Source organism: Asterias rubens, chromosome 13 (assembly GCF_902459465.1).
Source record: "Asterias rubens chromosome 13, eAstRub1.3, whole genome shotgun sequence".
NCBI classification, from domain to species: Eukaryota; Metazoa; Echinodermata; class Asteroidea; order Forcipulatida; family Asteriidae; genus Asterias; species Asterias rubens.
In genome coordinates this window covers 6,810,120-6,830,013 of record NC_047074.1, presented here as the reverse complement: position 1 = coordinate 6,830,013, position 19,894 = coordinate 6,810,120, and the positions used below count along the sequence as shown (strand labels likewise).

At 38.5% G+C, this 19,894-nt stretch overlaps 2 protein-coding genes across 4 annotated transcripts; both read left to right on the top strand.

Moving 5' to 3' along the window:
• The first annotated feature begins 685 nt into the window (after positions 1-685).
• Positions 686-11,267, top strand: LOC117298943 (probable UDP-sugar transporter protein SLC35A5). 3 transcript variants are annotated; one of them, XM_033782328.1, is made up of 6 exons: positions 686-884; positions 2,735-2,883; positions 4,022-4,126; positions 5,597-5,718; positions 7,813-7,880; positions 9,281-11,267. In XM_033782328.1, the coding sequence occupies exons 2-6, from the start codon at positions 2,766-2,768 to the stop codon at positions 10,041-10,043; spliced, it is 1,176 nt and encodes a 391-aa protein (XP_033638219.1). In that variant the 5' UTR covers positions 686-884; positions 2,735-2,765; the 3' UTR covers positions 10,044-11,267. The 3 variants fall into 3 exon arrangements, with proteins under 3 accessions (XP_033638219.1, XP_033638221.1, XP_033638220.1); XM_033782330.1 differs by lacking the exon at positions 686-884 and adding an exon at positions 1,068-1,176; XM_033782329.1 differs by lacking the exon at positions 686-884 and adding an exon at positions 1,214-1,641.
• A 1,884-nt stretch (positions 11,268-13,151) lies between these two features.
• Positions 13,152-14,339, top strand: LOC117298671 (histamine H2 receptor-like). Its single transcript, XM_033781990.1, has one exon. It carries the CDS (start codon positions 13,152-13,154, stop codon positions 14,337-14,339), a length of 1,188 nt encoding a protein of 395 aa, XP_033637881.1.
• Positions 14,340-19,894: the final 5,555 nt, after the last annotated feature.

The window sequence follows — 19,894 nt, the reverse complement described above, 5'->3', positions numbered from 1 at the left end:
AGAGGGACCCATGGCAACGTTTTCCTTTTAACTGCCGTTTAAAATCGGCACTGGGTCGTGGCCGTGCGATAAAGGCCAGGGCCGGCCGAAGGCGAGGGTCTTCATTGAACGGCAACGCTCGCTCGTAAGGTGGATCAAAGTCAGACAGGATACCAGCAATGTTCACTTTAATGGATCCTATACTGAAATAAATATGATTGAAGCCATTTCAGAGCCGGGCCCTTGACACCAAATTGATGCAAGGCGAGTTAAAGTGCTCTCTAAAAAATGTAAAAGAGTGAACACTCTTGTCGTCAGAGTGGTGGCATTTTCGCTCTTTTGAGAGAGTGAAAGTCCCTCGGTCACTCTTTCTGAGTAAAATTGAAACGAACTTCACTCTAAATCGAGTTAAAAGTACTTGTTTTCACTCTCAAAACAGTTTTCCGCCATGGCTTTTTGCAAGAGCGAGTAAAGGCTTCTCACACCATGCTCTATCGTCACCAGATTTGCACCTCACTCACCCTAGACTTGTGGACAAGTCGTTAAATCGGCCCCACGCGCTGAGATAGTGCTCCCCGAGATCACTGCTCTCGCGCGAACTGATGGCTCCCCGATTTCGACTCCTTGTCTCAGCGCGTGGGGCCGATTTAACGACTTGTCCACAAGTCTACACTCACCCCGAAAGAGTGGAAGGGACGTTTGAAGAATGATCAATTGAGAGCTGGCATGTAACAACCTTCTTTAGTTCTTTTTGACACAATAAACACTCTGACAGAGAACAGGACTTGAATCAAGTCTTCCGACCGAGCCATTCGATGTGTTGCGCCCTCTATCGGTGACTAATAAAAACCAAACAGCAAAAACAACCGTGACCACGTACCGACGAGAGAGAAAGTAATTGAGTGGTAAGTAATTCATTTTTTGATAAGGATTAGTCTGGAGTATTATCCCATAATTTTAATAGTTCGATGACTATGTACCGCGCGATTTCAATCGGTTATCTCGTCAGTGGCGAAGAACTGCCGAACTTTCAACTCTGCTGGAGTGGAGCCCCATTCGGCTGTTCGGCGGAGCCCCATGATCACACACCCACACACACACCTTTCAACTTTTCTTGCTTGGCACTCCGTCGTCAACTGACTGTCAACTGTCGAGTTGTCTGACCGTCGATTTGTCTAATCTCCACTTATGACTTAGGTGAACTTGGACTCTTATCTTAGGACAGTTTAGAGAAACTACTTGCGTCTTGAAGGATGTGCATGTCAGACTAGTTGCGATAACGTAAAAACCCTCCTCCCGACGGCCGCACGGGAGGAGGGTTACGTTATATAGCAACTAATGTCAGACATGTCAGAGTCAGCAGAAAACTCGTCCGTCGGACAACTCGGTGGATCGGTCGGACAAGTAAATACATACGACTCAACGGTTCAGACAACTCGACATTGAGACAACTTGACAGATTGCCAAGACAAGCCGACAGTTGAATGGACCTCCCTAGAACCATGTCAGACTAGTTGCGATAACGTAAAAACCCTCCTCCCGACGGCCGCACGGGAGGAGGGTTACGTTATATAGCAACTAATGTCAGACAAGAACTGTTTCGGTTTCGTTCCGCTATCGTCTCCTGTAGCATGACCTCGGGGGCCTAATACTAAATAATAGGTTTATATTTTATAATATTTGACAAGACAATAAAGATATGGTTCATTTAAATTTTGCTGCGCAAATCTCCTTTTTTTTCTTTCTTTTTTTGCCAAAATTAGGCTGTTTTATGTGTCCTTTAAAACTCTCATTGGCCCTGTGGGCGTTAGAAAATCAACTCCGCAATCTCAAAAATTGTTTAAAATGATAAATTCTTTTCGGTAATTAAGTCCCCAACTACTCGGGTTTACCACTACACAATGCTGATTGTCCCCAACCGTGCACATGTTTTTTCCCAGGACAAACATGGAGAATTATCTGCACAGGTTCGTCCTAAAGAACAAATTCCTTTTGCACAAACATAAGGACACGCGTCTGGGAACCAGGTGGATAACAGCTGTACAAACCAAAAAGTTTTTATTGCAATTGAATTTTTAAGAGTAATAACCAAACATATACGTACGTTCCTTTTTTGAAAGAAGCTCTTACTTTCTCAAATTTATTCTCAAACAGCTTTTTAAAATATCATACCCACAACCTCAACTACACTGGTGATCATTCTGTGTTTTGACATGTGAGATTTTGAAGAGTAAAACAAATAAAGTGATCCATTAAGCTCCGCCCCATGGCTTATTGACCAATCGCAACCCATTGCACCACCAAAAGTCTGACAAAATAAAGTCCAACATGCGTGCGCGTATGCTTGGCGCACGCGGTGGTGTTGTGCAGAATGGCATTGGAGAGGCTCGCATGTTTATGCTCACCTGTGCGTCATGGGCGGAGCCTAATGGATCAGTCTATAGATTAAAACATTTTTCAATACAAATTTTGTATTGAGGTTTTGAGTTTTGAAGGACTGAATTTTGAAGTAATGAAATAAAATATATTTCAATCTGAACTGTTATGACACACTGTGACACAGCTAAAAAGTGAGTGAGTTAAAGTTGAAACATGCGGAACCGTTCAACATCGTAATGAGTGTAAATTATTATTTAATGACATCATCATTTAGTTAGTGACATCATCATTTGATGACATTCAAGAATACAACACCTTGTTTTTGTTATGTAGCAAACTGAAAATTTTCTACTTTTTGTATTTTGTATAATTATAGCTTACTTCCTATCCATTGATGTCCCAAACAAATGGCTGTGGAAGAAGTGACAAGACGATGGGCACTTTTTACAACAACATCCTTGGCAACCATTTTTATTACATTTGGAGGATTACGCTTACTGCTGATAAAGTGTTCTGCTAATAAAGGTGGGTTTATTAGACGACTGCTTGCATAAAGTTCCTGTAATAAAACAATAGAAGGTTCAATAACTCACCTTCACATTTGACCAAGCCTGGGCGACTAGTGCCATTATTGTCGTAGATGCAACTTTTTGCTAAGTTGAGTCTCGACTCGGTTAGATGTGCCACCATGCCTACTACAAAAATAATCGCACTGATTACAAAAGTGATTGCGACTGTCGGTTTGGTGAACCAGTTGTGTCGCTCACGACTATTCACAACAACATAATTTACTTCCGAAACACAATCAGACATCAGTGACAAAATCTTTCAATCCTTTCAAAGTGAATTTTACTATTGCGCCTGTAGCAAACATCTGCCACAATGCATCTTGGACTATAATTGCTTCTCTCTACTCGGGGGGTAAATGGGTACCTGTGAGGGCAGAGATGGTTCTTGTGATTGGTTTAGCCAAGTAGCGCACTATAACTGTCGCACAAGCTATATAATACTACCCAGGGAGTTGAGATGGTTTAAGGAATGATCCCCGCATCCCCTTAAGTTGATCCCCTGGCTGCGGCTTCCCAGTTTGTATTGTAATCCAGGGTGTGATCCCTGGCTACACGGCAGTTAACGGTTGTATGGCTTCTGACTGGCTACCCCGAACAAAGATATTGACAAAATAGGGACAGCGCCAATATTGGGCTTGATAGCTCAGTTACTTCTACAGAGTATATAAGAACTAGAGGGCGCACTGGCCTATATACGCGCCCCGGCATGCACGCAGGTGGCCATTTTCTAAGTTGAAAAACATGCATCGCACAGCGTGTGTTTGTGCAGCCATTTTGTAAGTTGACAAAACAACATCGCGTAGCTTTCAATAAACACAAACTCCAATGTGTACTTCATATTCAACGTGCATACAGAATGGTGCGCGCGTGTCTCCTTGCGGTCCCGTTGTGTTTGTGCACGAAGCATCACGAGTGCGCCCTCTAGTTCCTTCTGCAACTCTATGGTTAGTTCGGAGGTCGTTGGTACAAATCCCACTCTAGTAAATTCTTTGTTCAACCCCAAAAATGTTTCATTAATTATGATATTAATTTAATCACTGTTTTGTTGGTGGTATTGTAAAGTCAGCAGGAATGGTTTTATTTTGCTTTTTCAGATGGAAAGTTTGATTATTTACCAGTGACAGTCAATTTATGTGCTGAGATGATCAAGTTACTTGTGTGTAGCATAATGGCTGTAAATGTTGTCAGGAAAGGCTCAGGTAAACTTCAAAGACTCTTTTTTTAGTTTCTCTTAACTTATTACAGAAATTTTTTCTTCTCTGCTTTTCTTGTTAAAAAAATAAACAAGCAAGCACTTTGACTTGTTTGACATTATTATTAATGTACATATTAAAGTCAGTGGACACTATTGGTAATTACTCAAAATAATTATAAGCATGAAACCTTACTTGGTGACGAGTATTGGGGAGAGGTTGATGGTATAAAACTTTGTGAGAAACGGCCCCCTCTGAAGTGCCCTAGTTTCGAGGAAGAAGTAATTTTCCACGAATTTGATTTCAAGACCTCAGATTTAGAATTTGAGGTCTCGAAATCAACCATCTAAACGCACACAAATTCGTGTGACAAGGGTGTTTTTTCTTTCATTATTATCTGGCAACTTCGACAACCAATTGAGCTCAAATTTTCACAGATTTGTTATTTTATGCATATGTTGAGATACACCAAGTGAAAAGACTGGTCTTTGACAATTACCATTAGTGTCCAATGTCTTTAAAGCCATTGGACCCTTTCGGTAAACAGTATTGTCCAAGGCCCACACTTCGTGTATCACAAGTTCTAAATCAAATAACAAACCTGTGAAAATTTGGGCTTAATAGGTCATCGGAGTCGGGAGAAAATAACGGGAAAACCTACCCTTGTATCCGCGCGTTTCGCCATGTCATGACATGTGTTTAAAATAAATCTGTAATTCTCGTTAACGAGAATTGATATTGTTTTACTGTTTTCTCAAAAAGTAAAGCATTTCATGGAATAATATTTCAAAAGAAGTATTTCACCACTACCTTCTGTAAACCCTGTAAGTTATTTGTAAATCTGTTTTTTTTTTTCAGTACCGAAAGGGTCCAATGGCTTTAAACTAGTAAAAATGCAGTGGTAAAATAAGAATTTGTTTCAGTTGCCAATAGTGTACTAAATAAGAGAACATTTTGTTTTGTTATTTTAAAGTTTCCAAACATTAACACCACACAAAGGCACAGTAAAAATGTTTTATTTCCGTCGTTAAGTTGTTTATTCTGAGATGTGGCATTCTTTAGTGGTCACCTTGAATTGTTAAAGACACTGGACACTATTGGTAGTCAAAGACCAGTCTTCTCACATGGTATATCTCAACATAGTTTTTTAATGCACAAAATAACAAATCTGTAAAAATTTGAACTCAATTGGTCGTCGAAGGTGCAAGATAGTAATGGAAGAAAAAACACCCTTGTCACACAAAATTGTTTGCTTTCTCAAAATCAAATTTGTGGAAAAGTACTTCTTTCTCGAAAACTTTGTTACTTTAGAGGGAGCTGTTTCTCACAATGTTTTATACTATCAACAGCTCCCCATTGCTTGATACCAAGTAAGTTTTTATGCTAATATTAACAGTTATTTTGAGTAATTACCAATATAGTCCACTGCCTTTAAGGCAACTTAAACAATACTCTTTTTTGTGATTTATCTTTCAGAGCAACTTACAATTTGCGTTTCTTGGCGAGATGTTTTAAGACTCTTCAAGTGGAGTGTACCTGGTCTACTTTACTTCCTTGATAACCTCATCACCTTTTATGTTGTTGCTTCATTTGAACCGGTACGCCATGAATTATAATGTTCTTGTTACACATTATATTCCTTGCTCTTGATGAATATTTTAGTATTTTTCTTATCAATGGGTGCGTTCGAGTAGCTTCCCTGGGTCAACCATGGTCTGGCATGGTACGTTCGAATATCTTTGACGTCATTCCAGGGGCTCACCCGGGTCACCCCAATAGCCTTGCTAGTGGAGTGGGTCATTTGAGGCTGGCCCGAGGTGCATGACGTCACCACGAGAGGGCGAGTGATCGTGCGATTAGCTCTTGTCAGGGGCTCAACCGAATGAGCACCGCAGGGTCTACCTGGGGAAGCTAATCGAACGCACCCATTGTGATGTCTTGGATGTCATGCATGGTATCTAACAGCTTATAGCTTAAGTTACATTCATGTTGGTGAATAGGAATAGCACCCCATGCATGTCAACATGTATGTTCCTCTTCTTAGCTGTATTGGTCTATCTGATGTGAAATAAAGAATGATAGTCATCTCACCCTCTAGTAAGCTTTGCTCCCAACAACAAAAACCACCCCAACCAAATTGCCCCCGATACCCCATCAAATTAGCTCTGTCATGGTTGTAATGCCCCTAACAAAAAAACTCTCCCCTGACACTGTCTCCTTGGGCTGGAGGATTACAAGGAACACACAAAATTCATACATTTCCTGTGTTTATACATTTGTATCGTGTGTCTCAAAAAAACTATACACTTTTGATGGCTGCTGAATGAAAAATATATGACTCTGGGGGAAAGTTTTAGATGTATGGATAGTTTATGGCTGCAACTTTCATTTTTTATGACACCAAAAAGTCTGGAAAAAATACATGCTTGGATGAACACCACTCACTGAAGAATAAGTAGCCTACATCTTAGTGTGAGTTTTGTGAGCTCCAAGGGACTTACCTCTCACAAATTGAAAAGCTAATTACAACCCGAGCATGTATTATTTTCGGACTGGTTGGTGTCATATTATACACATATAGACTGGCAACGTGGTAACTAGTGTCATCTATTCCCACGAGGGACTTTGAGTGACCAGAAGAGCGACCTAATTATATAGGCCCCACTACTGGTCACTCACAGGCCCGAGCCTGAATAGACGTCCACTAGTTACCAAATTATGCCAGTCAATATGTGTTTTATGACACAGCTCGGCTTTAAATGTCAAATAAGAACAGAAAAAGGAGTTTTGTAGTTGTTGTTCATGGTTCAAGTCAAGAGAGGGCGCTGTTACTGCGGGCACTATTTGCAAAGACTAGTGCCCGCTCTGGTACTATCCCGCAAAAAACGCACGCGTTCACTAGCCTATATTAGTTCATCCCACGTGACCGTGTTTCAGCCAACCAGAATACAGAACAAGCAAGAGGTGTGTTATAATAAAGTTTAGTCCATAAGCTATCCATACATCTAAACCTTTCCCCCAGAATCATATTCAGCAGCCATTTCAAAAGTGTAGAGTTTTTTTAGTCGCCCTGTATGTAACTGTAAGAAAAGAATTAGGAGTTGTCTTATAATGTATTGGGGGCAACTTTGCTGGGGGGGGGGAGGCACAACACTACAGTCCCTGCCTGGTTGAGGATTCTCTAAACATGTTATTTATCATCTCCTGTCTACCCTGCTATCACCACTTGGAGCTGTTGGATCAATTATACACTTTTTAAGGCAGTGGACACTATTGGTAATTACTCAAAATAGTTATAAGCATAAAACCTTACTTGGTGACGAGTAATGGGGAGAGGTTGATTGTATAAAACATCGTGAGAAACGGCTCCCTCTGAATGCAATAGTTTTCGAGAAAGAAGTAATTTTCCACGAATTTGATTTCAAGACCTCAGATTTAGAATTTGAGGTCTCTAAATCAACCTTCTAAACGCACACAACTTCGTGTGACAAGGGTGTTTTTTCTTTCATTATTATCTGGCAACTTCGACGACCAATTGAGCTCAAATTTTCACAGGTTTGATATTTTATGCATATGTTGAGATACACCAAGTGAGAAAACTAGTCTTTGACAATTACCAATAGTGTCCACTGTCTTTAATAATCCATTTTTGTCCAGATGATAACCTAATGATTTATCTTATTTTTGTCCAGGCTATGGTGGTTCTCTTGAACAACTTTGCAATCATATCAACTGCAGTTCTGTTTAGACTTATTTTAAAGTAAGTTCACATTTAAGTTCTCCATTAATTGTTTCTGAAAGTAGCAGGTGTGATTTTCCTACGACAAATGAATGAGTGTCTGTAGTATTTATACCGATTGACACAAGGATTTCAACTGGTTTTAGAGCATCCTTGAAATCGTGCAAGGTGTACGTGGGGCTGAAATTCATGCCTTTGGAGGGAACATTGGTTAGATTTGGGGTGAGACAGCAATGACTGTGGTTCACAAGGGTGTACTGAGATGGGGCTTGATAGCAAAGGTCTGAGTACCACGGAAATCTCTTGTTTTAAATCTCTTTTGCAAGGGGACTTGACTCTTTTGCTGGATCAAAGCTGGGTGAATTTGGTGACTTGTTTCTTGGGGGTACCTTGAAATGATGGCTGGGTTGAAGCTACATGTAGGTTGATATCTTGAATCTTGGCGTAATCTTGTTGGTTGAGTTGAGGGTGGACTGGAGGGACTGTCTAAAGCCCGGTTCATAGTTCCTGCGAATGTGAATGCGATACGAATGTTGACGTCACAAATTCGCATCGAAAGTCGCAGTGGGTTGAGTTGTGCTCAACTCTTGCGAATATCACAGGGAAAATAGAGTTGTGACGTCAAATTTGCATCACATTCCCATCCGCAGGCAGTATGAACCGGGGTTGAGGTGTCTAGGTCTAACTGTTGTTTGTTGGGCTCTGGAAGTGGAGATGCGTGTTGAGGTAGAGCTTACTCGATGCAGTGAAGGATGTACCGAGAGCATTCAAAATAATATTATTAACATTCATGGCACTATATGGTTCAATTCCACCCTACATAAAGTCATTGTCTGGATTTTGCTTTAAATATATGTTGGTGAATGCTCGTCTGTTTTTAAAAGAGTAGTGGCCTCAATCTTGTGTGTCTCTATGAGAGGATGACATCATCACACCACTCTTGGGTGAAGAAATACACTGATTAAGAGTTTATAACTTTTGCCATATTAAAATGTTATTTTCTAGATGAGAAGTTAACACTGATGTCAAAAGGTTGCGCAAGATGTAAAATTACATTTTATTCATAATGCATTATTTCAAGGGTTTGGGTACTTTTTGTAACACAAAACACAATGTCCACATTATTGTAGACTTACACGGTTTGAAGACAATGGTGGTAGAAAGCTTTCCTATACCAGTATTTGTATTAAAATACAAGTATCTTCAAACCATGTAAGTTTAATGTAAATATGTGGACATTGTGTTTTGTGTCCTTCAAAAGGTACCAAAATCCTTTTAGAAATTTATATGCCTAGAATCACATCTTTTAAACTTCGAATCGCTGCAATTTTTTCAAAATGTTGATGTTGGATTTTCATTGTCTGATATGTATGATGTGTTTGTCAATTAAAACAATTTGTGTTCTTTTTGTACAATTACAGGAGAAAACTTGTGAAGTTACAGTGGGCCTCACTTGTTATACTGTTCCTGGCCATCATGTGTCTATCGAGACAGGCAAATGTTACACACAGCAGTTCAGATGGTAAACTTATGCATCATAATAAACAAGGACAAAATAATGACAGCCAGCAGTCATCCCCAACCATCAAATGCAATGTACAACCTGGCGACTATTGTTCATCAGACGGTTTGCCTATTTGCTCAACAAAGATTATTCAGTTACCTTCTTGGCGCTACAAGTTATCCCTACTCGGCCAATATGAAGGACATTGTTGGGTCTTACTGCAGTGCTTCTTATCTTCAATGGCAAACATTTACAACGAAAAGATATTTAAAGAGGGTCATGGAATGGAGGATAGTATCTATATTCAGAACACTAAACTTTATCTGTTTGGTGTGTTTTTTAATTTATCATCAATTGTTTTCATTGATAAATATTGGGAACGTGTCACAAAGTGTGGCCTTTTTCATGGTTATAACGAATTCTCATGTCTTCTGATTTTTGTGAATGCCTTCATGGGGCTGACAGTAGCGTTGATACTCAAGTTCAGAGACAACATGTTTCATGTGTTATCAGCGCAGATCCTCACTGTAGTGGTAATAACATTGTCTGTTTTGTTAATGGGGTTCAAACCATCCCTTGAGTTTTTCCTGCAGGCGCCAATAGTGCTGTTGGCTATTTATATTTACAATAATAGCAAAGATACGGAAACACAGAGTAATGACAACTTATTGGTTACTTGATGAAGTTTTACTAAGAGCAAAGATTGTAACCACATTGTGACATTTTGGTTGGTGCAGTCGCAGTAACCACCAGCGTTCGCATTATTTTAATCCAATTAGTGCCCACAAACTTGATATGCAAAATAGTAACAGCTTTCATGAAGCCTGTTCAAAGATCCAACAGAAGTAAAACTGTATGTGAATTTGGGTCACCTTGGGGTGTGGTTGTCAGCCAGTGCCTCACATTATGTTTGAATTTCCTTTTATAATTTACCAAACGGGCACAACGAAACACAAAATATCAGCTTAAGTTTTGGGTAATTTTTTTTATATATGGCCCTTTTTTAAAAATAAGCTTGCCTCCTTTCCCCCCTCCAAGTGGCTTTCGTGAGGTTTGGGTGTTATTTTTTTATGTCAGTATTTGGATAAGATGTTGCACTGTTCCCAAGTTGCCAAACAATTGAGTTTTATGGCCAACCAATGCCTTTGTGAGGTATGTCACCATGCACCAGGGTTGATCAAGTTAAGTTTTGACCCATCTGTGGTGTTTAGGCTTAACCACTGACACACTAGACAGACTGATCTGTTGGTTTAATGATTTGTCTATTATCGCTGATCAGACATCTTGGATTTGAATAGAAACTAACTAATTTCTTTAAATCGTTTGCAGTTCCCGCTGCTAAAACATAGGATTCGAACTGCATCTAGCCACCAGGCAATCTCGGTGGTCTAGTTGCTCTAGAGCTGCAAAGGTCATGGTTTCGAATCACACCCAAGTAATCTGTGATGTTTTTTTTCACAGAACTCTGGCAGTGTATTTGGGTAATAACCAAAATAAATATTCTTTGTCCCTGATGCAAATTTAACAGCTTTAAAACTAACAACTATAATCAATAGAGGGCGGTATAACAACTGTACACAAATCAGCCCCATTTAATTGGCTAAAAGGGGTACTGTTGTGTCTATGCACTGTGTCTATGCAGATGTGTTTCCTTCCAAATGACATCCGTCCGGCTGGGAACTTTCATTTCTGGATTTGTAACTTGGGTAGGGGGTTGCTCTTTGGGAAAGAATTTTTTTTAATTATTTTGAGCAAAAAAAGGTGACGGTGGTGAGTTATAGCTAACTGGTTTATGATTGTAACCCAAGTTGGGAGAGGCATTTTATATATATGTATTTGGTCGGGGTTTCCCTTGGTGGAAAATATGGAGTAACTGTGTTTAGAATAAAACAAGTTCATTAAAATGTATGTGTCATGTTGGGTTTATTTTAAAAAGTACTTCTTTTTGTCACAATTCAAAACACATGATGTAAATAGAATGTAACACCTCATTAAAGGGCAACTTTATGCACCAGTAAAGAAGCTGCAGTTTCCAGCATTCATAAGGTCATATCTTATATTTAATGTGAGAGCAAAGAAGATGAAATTCATTGCTCATACCATACACGAAAACAGAAAAGGTAAACTAGCAACAAAATCATATCCGCTTCGCGGATGGGTCTTAATTAAATTTGAATGCATCAACTATAAATAGACTGTAGAAATGCAACTTACGAATGATCAAAGTGTATTCTGGAATGCCTATAAATTAACTAAAAAGTGGCTGAAACAAATCTTAACTAATTTGAATGCACTACGGTCTATATTAGCTAAGAAGAAACCCTTATATCATTTGAGAGGATTGTGGGGAAAGGGTGAATTCGAATGCATGCATATTAATTGATTGCATTTTTGCTGAAATTGTCCGGCAAAAGCTGTATAGTAGCTTTATATACACAGTTGCCAGGGTAACATATTGCATTTTCAATTTTTCCTTTTGGCATAATATAATTATATTTTGTTTTGTGATGTTATACTGGTAACATGTATCTTGGTTAAGAATCGATATTGATATGAACTTGAGTGACATATGAGGCTACAGCAGTGAAGTCAACTATTGTGAGCTGATGTCAAAGGGCCCATGGGAAGGAAATCGTACGGTACAGATAGAAGCAAGTCAATATTCATTACGAAGGAGGAGGCCTTGCTCAACTGATGAGTAGACCTGCACAAGAAACACTACCAGCTGCTTCAACTATCGTTGTCTCATAAGACTGATCTTATTCTATGCATACAGCAAGGAATGTACAACAGCATTTGTCTTGCAACTTTAACCAGAACAGTGCACTTTGCCTATCCAAAGTTATAAAGGATAGAACGTTTCATCTTTGGAGTTAATTCAAGAGCAATAGCCGACGCAGTGTGGAGCCTTAATTGCACTGCTGATGTAACCATAACCGTGCACTTTTATTTGTAATTATAGGCCTATCCGTGATAATTGAAGGATAGAACTTTTCATCCTGGGGTTTACTCGAGAGCAATAACCGATGCAGTGTGGAGAGATGATTGTATCAGTCTGCTATGAATAGGCTTTAGTAGCTGGATAGATGTTGTTGTAGATGTGATGTTAATCTCAACAAATTGACAAGTGATTCTAAATCCTTGTGTGACGGACTTTGACGGGTTAATCGTGCGGAATATTATCCTCACAGGAATCTACGATATTTTGCACGTCTTATATCCCACACAAGGAACACAGACATATGGAGACTCATAGTTGTTGGGAAGCCATCTCCGGGACCTACCTCAGGAGGACGGCTACGATGATGATTATGATCTCGCACAATATATTGGCAACAATTTGAAAATTTGCATGAAACGAAACATGCATGAAACGCCTATGTTTGATTTCAGCGGGTTAACGTCGGCCATGGGTCTGTGAAAAGATTTAATCTGGGAAAGGATAACACTTTACGCCTGTGTTGATTAATGCATGTGTTGATCTTCTATCATAATCGCCCATTTCATTACACCGGGTATTGTTGGACTGTCATGTATCTTCGGAATCATAATCTTTCCACGGATCCTTTACTCACATGAACAATATTCTGCAGGAATCTTTTTTCGACACAACGCAAGACTTGATCGATTCTATGCAGTGTTTGTCTATGCCGAACATCTCAAGGAAAGTGTTGATGGCAAGGGACAAAACTTAAAATATTTTCAAACTCAAATTATTTTTAATTTGTTCATCTCCGAAGTTACCGGCTGATGACTCTGCAATGGAGAATTCTTCTTCTGTCGCCAAGATGATATCTGCTTTGGTAGTTTCACAGAATGACAGTACTTACAAGACAGCTCACTCCTTTCCTTCTGTTGATAGTCAAGCCTCATCGCCAACCAACCCTGCAACAATTGTTGGACTGTCTGTTATCTTTGGAATCATAATCTTTCTAACAATTGGAGGCAACATATTGGTGTGTCTGTCCCCAGTTATCAGCTGTAAACTACGAACGGTAACATTCAATTTTCTGGTCTCGTTGGCTGTTGCCGATCTTTTACTGGGAGTTACCGTTCTACCATTTAGTGCAATATCAGCTCTTACTACCCATTGGTGGTTTGGGGTCATCTTCTGCAATATTTACATTTCATGTGATGTTCTCTTTAGCACTGCGTCAATTCTTCATCTTCTAGTTATAAGTCTTGATCGCTACATTGCCATTACAAGACCTTACTCCTACAAGTCTAAAATGGATCATTATAAAAGTGGTGTAGTTATCACATTCGTTTGGATTGTCTCCTTTTGTGTCTCATTTATACCAGTGCATCTTGGATGGAATACCCCCAACGGCCATGTCCAAAACTATGATACACCAGGCAGATGTGTTTTTACCTGGAATACAAGTTATAATCTATTTGACGGTATTATACTATTTTTTGTTCCTTTATTTTTGATGTGTGCCGTGTACGTGAGGATTGTTTTAATCGCTAACCGTCAAGCTAAAGCAATTGGGAAAGTTATGGTAAACCCTTACCGAAATGAAAGTACATGTAACAACACACATCACAAGCAAATTGATGAACACAAAGCCATTAAGATAATTGCCATCGTCATGGGCTGTTTTGTCGTCTGTTGGGTTCCGTATTTTACAATGTTCACGTTTACAACTGTATGTGACTGGCAAATCTCTGATGTTTGTTACCAGGTGGCTTTGTGGCTTGGTTACACTAACAGCTTGGTAAACCCTCTCATCTATGGTCTGCTAAACCGTGAATTCAGGAGAGCTTTCAAAATCATTCTATCTTGTTTCAAGTTAGATTTAAGATGCGGTAGGAGTCGCAAAAACAAGTCCAGCACAGCGACAGCAATAAATGTATCTGGCAGACACAGTGTTGTAAATCACATAAACGCAAGTCATTTGCGGCATCCTCCACGAACACCAAGCCAAATTTACCTTCAACTATTCAAATCTAATGCTGACGATACAAAAAACTGACATTCAAGCGTGGTATACAACAAGAACGGGAATTTAATGGTGATTAAAGGCAGTATAATGGTAGTTACTCAAAATAATTATTAGCATAAAACCTTACTTGGTAACGGGTAATGAAGCTGTGAAACATAGTGAGAAACGGCTCCCTCTGAACATGAAGGAATACAATTTATTCCTCCATGCTCTGAAGTAACGTAGTTTTCGAGAAAGAAGTAGTTTTCCACGAAATTGATTTCGAGACCTCAGCATTTAGATTTTGAGGTCTTGAAATCAAGCTTCCCAAAGCACACAACTTCGGGTGACAAGGTGTTTTTTCTGTCATAGTTATCTCGCAACTTCGACGACCAAATTGAGTTCAAATTTGTACAGGTTTTTTATTTTGTGTGTATGTTGAGATACACCAAGTGAGAAGACAGGTCTTTGCAATTGTCAAAAGTTTCCAGTGTCTTTAAAGCCATTGGACACTTTCGGAACAGAAAAAAAAAATCACAGATTTACAAATAACTTACAGGTGTTACAGAAGGTAATCTGCCCATGGTACATGTACGTTTGAATAGCTTTGACGTCATTCCAGGGGCTCAACCCCAAGTACCCTGCGGAACGGGTCACTTGGGGCTGGCTGGCCCGAGGTGCATGACGTCACCACGACAGGGTGGGTGTTCGTTCCATTTAGCTCTTGTCAGGGGCTCACCACCCGAATCCAAATACTTAGAGTGATTTTCTTGTCCGTTACAATTAATTTGACTTCGTGCATGTAAAGATCAAAGACAGGGGTTGATTTCACAAAGGGTTAAAGACACTGGTGGACACTTGGTTGTCAAAGACCAGCATTCGCACGTGGTGTATCCCAACAATAACAAACCTGTAAACATTTGGACTTAATTGGTCATCAAAGTTGCAAGAGAAAAATTAAAGATGCACAGTAACAGGCTTTAAATTTTTTGAGTGGGGAATTGACTTTTTCTTTTTTTATTAAGTTACTTCAGAGGGAGCCGTTTCTCACAATGTTTTGTACTATTAACAGCTCTCCACATTGCTACTGTAATATAATTTTTTTACGCTAACTTATTTAGTGTCCAGTGCATGTAGTCTTTTCTCCAGTTTGGACGAGTTACTCCTCCTAACTTAACTTAAGTTTGTAATAACTCAAAATAAGTCCAACAACTAAAGTCCTTTATGTAAGCTGAGACTATCTTTTGTTGAGGTGACCCCAAGTGTCTACGCTAAAATTAATTTTGTGTAACATTTATAGCTTAGCCTATAAAAGTCGAATGTTGTGTAGTAGCACATAACCTCTATATTAGTCGCATAATGAAACCATCGTGTATACTTGTGAAAGAATTTGTGAAGGTCTATACCTTTTTAGAACACCAAGTCTGATTTCACTGTTACTTGGGTTTGGTTAGAATGTCAACAATGTACAAGTACGTTTGGAACTTGATTAGGGGCCCTACCATGGAGAAACTAATGTTGTATACAACCGTATGATGTATTAATAACTACGCAAACTATAATGTGTTTTAAACCATATCCTGTCATAACTACTTCAAAGTATGAGCTCTTCTTTTAGAATATCGATGTATATAACTAATATTACCAGCAACAATGTAACAGTAACAATCTGTCGGTATTCTCGGATCAGAGGAATTATGCACTCATCGAAGAGTAAGGGAAACATTGGCTGAGTATCCCTTATTTATAGTGCGCATAATTATAAGGTGCTCAAAGCTCATGAAAAGAAAGCAACATAGAAAGGCGAAATGGACACTAGGGAATCAGAGGGAACAGCAAAATGAAGGGGGATACAAGAAAAAACAACTACCGATAAGGTGTTTGAAATAAATTAAATTTCAGTCTGTCTTTAAAGGTGCACACGGTACCATTTCATCACTACCATTCGCATTGTCTCAAACTTGTCAGCTTTTCATGCACATTATCCATAAACACTTTATTATCAAACACGCGACCTGGCAGTTGTCGTATTCGTCTTTTGATTGGCCTCATTGAAGGCATTTTGCTAGCCATATGGCAAACGTGATGGCCTTAGGCGATTGTGGTGCAGAATATCAGAACAAAATATGACAGACAATTCCTAACTGCATGGTTTTATTAAATCCCAATTTACTACTCACAAGTAGCAGAATGGAAACAAAACTGCCTGCTCCTTATGGCTCAATGAGCAAGACCGGATCGTTCCTAGTCCAGTCAGGATACAGCGATTTCCACTTAATCCAAACGCTAATTTTAACATTTCCAGGTAGAATATGAAATAATCTATCCATACATACTAATTGGGGACTGTTGCCGACATTCATAACATGAACATTTTCCGTGTTTTTGTGACTTGTTTTCTCCGTTTTGGAAGCCATTTTTTACGTACAAATTTCTCTTTTTAAAATTTGAGTTGCACCGATTGTTTTTGAACATAACGACAGATATGCTCTTCGTTTCAATTTACTGGTACATTATTTTGGTTGAGACTTTTCAGAAAAGGCTGAAAATGACCGAATTCCAGAAGCCCTTTTGACTAATTAATATTCACATAGAATCACGCATGAAAAAACGCTGCATATCCCCGCAGATAAATAACAATGGGGATTAGTGTACTACAGGTAGACTGAATGGTATTTCTTTCCATGCATTATCTGGACTGCTCTCTTCTGGATACATAACTATTCTTTCTTTGACTGCATGGGATCGAGTAATTGAACTATGCCAAGCTGGCGAGGCATATTCTAAAACGGGTCTGGATCTGATGTAGGATTTTGAGACAGTAACCATTTCTTTGAATGGGAACCCCTGATTTTCTCAAAATGCATACAGTATACAAGCGATTCGAACGTCTCTTTGAACTTGGTTGCGTAGTTTTTGTTTGTTTAATAATTATGTTAGTTATCCTTTCTACATAACAGAGATATAACGAGTGGGAAGTTTGTTTCTACTTAAAAGAGATAATATAACGAGTGGGAAGTTCTTTTTATATAAGAGTCATGAAGCTCTTGAGAGAACACGTTAATTGGCTACAGATGACTCCGATGTTCATAAAAATTATTGCCAATGCTACTTGAGCTAATGAAATTCAGATTCACATTTTTGTGGTTGGAGATCTGTAGAGTCCGCTGCATAGATAGCCACTCCTCCTCCAGGCTTGTTGCACCTTGCTCTAGTAAAAAGTTTGAAACGTGGAATACTAGCCGCCTGGATGGTATAATCAGTTTACAAAGTTTCCCGCTATTGCTACATCAACACAGTGCTGTTTTAAGAAAGTTCCAACGCATCAATCTTGCTATTGAGCGAGCGTGCATTGGTCAGGAGCAAAACGGACAGAAGGGGAAGATTGCCACTCGAAGATGGTACCCGGAATAAGGGATCAATAAACCGTTTTTGGTGTATTTTCAGCCTTTGTTTGGACAAACTTTGATGTTTGTCTCCCTTTATTTATCTTCTTTAAAAGCAGTGGACACTATTGGTAATCACTCAAAATAATCATTATCATAAAAACTTACTTGGTACTGCTGGTTCTTTCATTATTATCTTGCAACTTCTACGACCGATTTAATTCAAATTTTTCACAGGTTTGTTATTTTATGCATATGTTGAGATACACTAAGTGAGAAGACTGGTCTTTGACAATTACATATAGTGTCCATTGTCTTTAATTACCAAAGACCTGTATCTAAATTTGATGTGACACAACATACACACATGAAATAAGAAACCTGTGAAAGTTTAAGCTAAATCGGAGTCATAAGAAAACAGTGAAAAAACATGTGTTTTTACCTCTTTTCAGACATTGGAATTTATCCTGCAAATAAAGACTATTATTTAACCAATTCCCTTAATAAAACTATGGTATTTCAAGCAAAAGTTTTCCACCATGATCATCTTTGTACCATGTAAGTTTGTGGAAATCTGTGAACATTTTTATTTCCATTCTTACCAATGTTGTACACACCCTTTAACGATGCTATGTCAGATTTTTTGCCGATTTGATAGGGGTCGAGAAAGTTACACGCTTTCATTTGAGCCATTGCTCAAAAAAGGCCGCCAATTATTAGTAGCAGTGAAATAAAGTGCTCAAAATTAGTTTTTGTCGGGAGCCCGACAATATATCACGTGACCAATTCTTATGTGTTTTATAAGAAACGTTTTAAATTTTTGTCATGGTTCCTGACCATTAAAAGTAAAAGTTAAACTTGTTTTCGTTAGAGCAGGTGATGCTCTTTGAAATACCATTCACTCAAAAAAACAATAAATTAATGTTTGGGGCCAAAAATCTGACATAGCATCTTTAAACACTTTTGGTGAAACTGTATTCAACTGTTTCCTTGTTTCAACCTGCATGAAATCTGGACTGCATGCAGATTGAAACAAGTAGAAACAGCTGAACTTCAACATAAATAGACCTTTATCAAGCTATCACCATCATGGTCGTGTTCACTATTTTCAATAACGGTAATTAATGCTAACATTAATTGCACAAACATGGCAACAGACTATTATTTCGTCCAGCCTCAGTTTGCTTTCAATGAGTTGGAATGGAGTAAAATCAAGACGGCCACAACGTGATAAAGGTTTATACTTCTCTAAGATAAGTGTCACGGGTATACACAGCGCATAGGGTTTTACTTCTCAACCGATCCCAAACTCGGACACAACCAGAGCTGAAGTCTGCTGCACTTGGCCAGACAACCAACACATTTTATACAAAAAGACATAACTTGAATTGGAAATAAAATTTAATGTAAATACTTTGAATTTCAGGTACACAAGCAAATTGTATACAAATCTGAATAAATCAATAATCAATAAATCTTAATCAATAAAGAACGATTTAATTTATAAACAAAAATTAAAAAAAGCAAACCTCATACAAAATTACCTTTGAATAATGCACTAGAAAAATAAATTAATACGCCTCGTCTTTCAACTCATGAATATATTCGCACCATTGCACTCATAAACATTAATTATTTGAATAAAATACAAAATACAAAATAGTGTAATCATTACAAAACTATGTCATTCAGTTTATTAATGTACAATGTATAAGAATTAAATTAGTATCACTTAATTGTGATGATAACATGATGCCATTTTGTTTTCAAGAGATTTTAAAATATGTAAGAATTTTCATCTTGGATAAAGAATAAAATTTAGGTTTTACTTTACAGCAATGAGTAATAAGCACTGTATATACTTTATGCTTTTCCCGAGTTCTGTGGCAAAAAAATCCACAAACAAACTACTGAGGTTGGATTCAAACCCTGCCCCTTAATTCTAAGGTAATTCTAGGCCCGTCCGTCACATTCTAAAATGTCATTCCAAAAAAAAATAATTTTAATGAAACTTTTAATAATGTGCTACAGCAAAACATGAATGTTCTGAAAATCTGTATTGAATAATCCCTTTGTTGCTATGAAAGTTGCAATCTTGTGTGGGGCAAACCGTATGCGCGTCCAAACGCGTACATCAATGAAGCATGCACCACGCAGCATTCCCATACACACACAAGTGTGTAAACACCTGTAATCGTGGACCCTCCTTTGTTCAACTCT

What these genes read in the sequence shown, in the direction of transcription:
- LOC117298943 (XM_033782328.1), top strand. Translation starts at nt 2,766, where the DNA reads ATGGCTGTGGAAGAAGTGACAAGACGATGGGCACTTTTTACAACAACA. An exon ending in AAAGTGTTCTGCTAATAAAG is followed by an intron (nt 2,884 to 4,021) that starts GTGGGTTTATTA and finishes TTGCTTTTTCAG; the next exon opens with ATGGAAAGTTTGATTATTTA. An exon ending in TTGTTGCTTCATTTGAACCG is followed by an intron (nt 5,719 to 7,812) that starts GTACGCCATGAA and finishes ATTTTTGTCCAG; the next exon opens with GCTATGGTGGTTCTCTTGAA.
- LOC117298671 (XM_033781990.1), top strand. Translation starts at nt 13,152, where the DNA reads ATGATATCTGCTTTGGTAGTTTCACAGAATGACAGTACTTACAAGACA.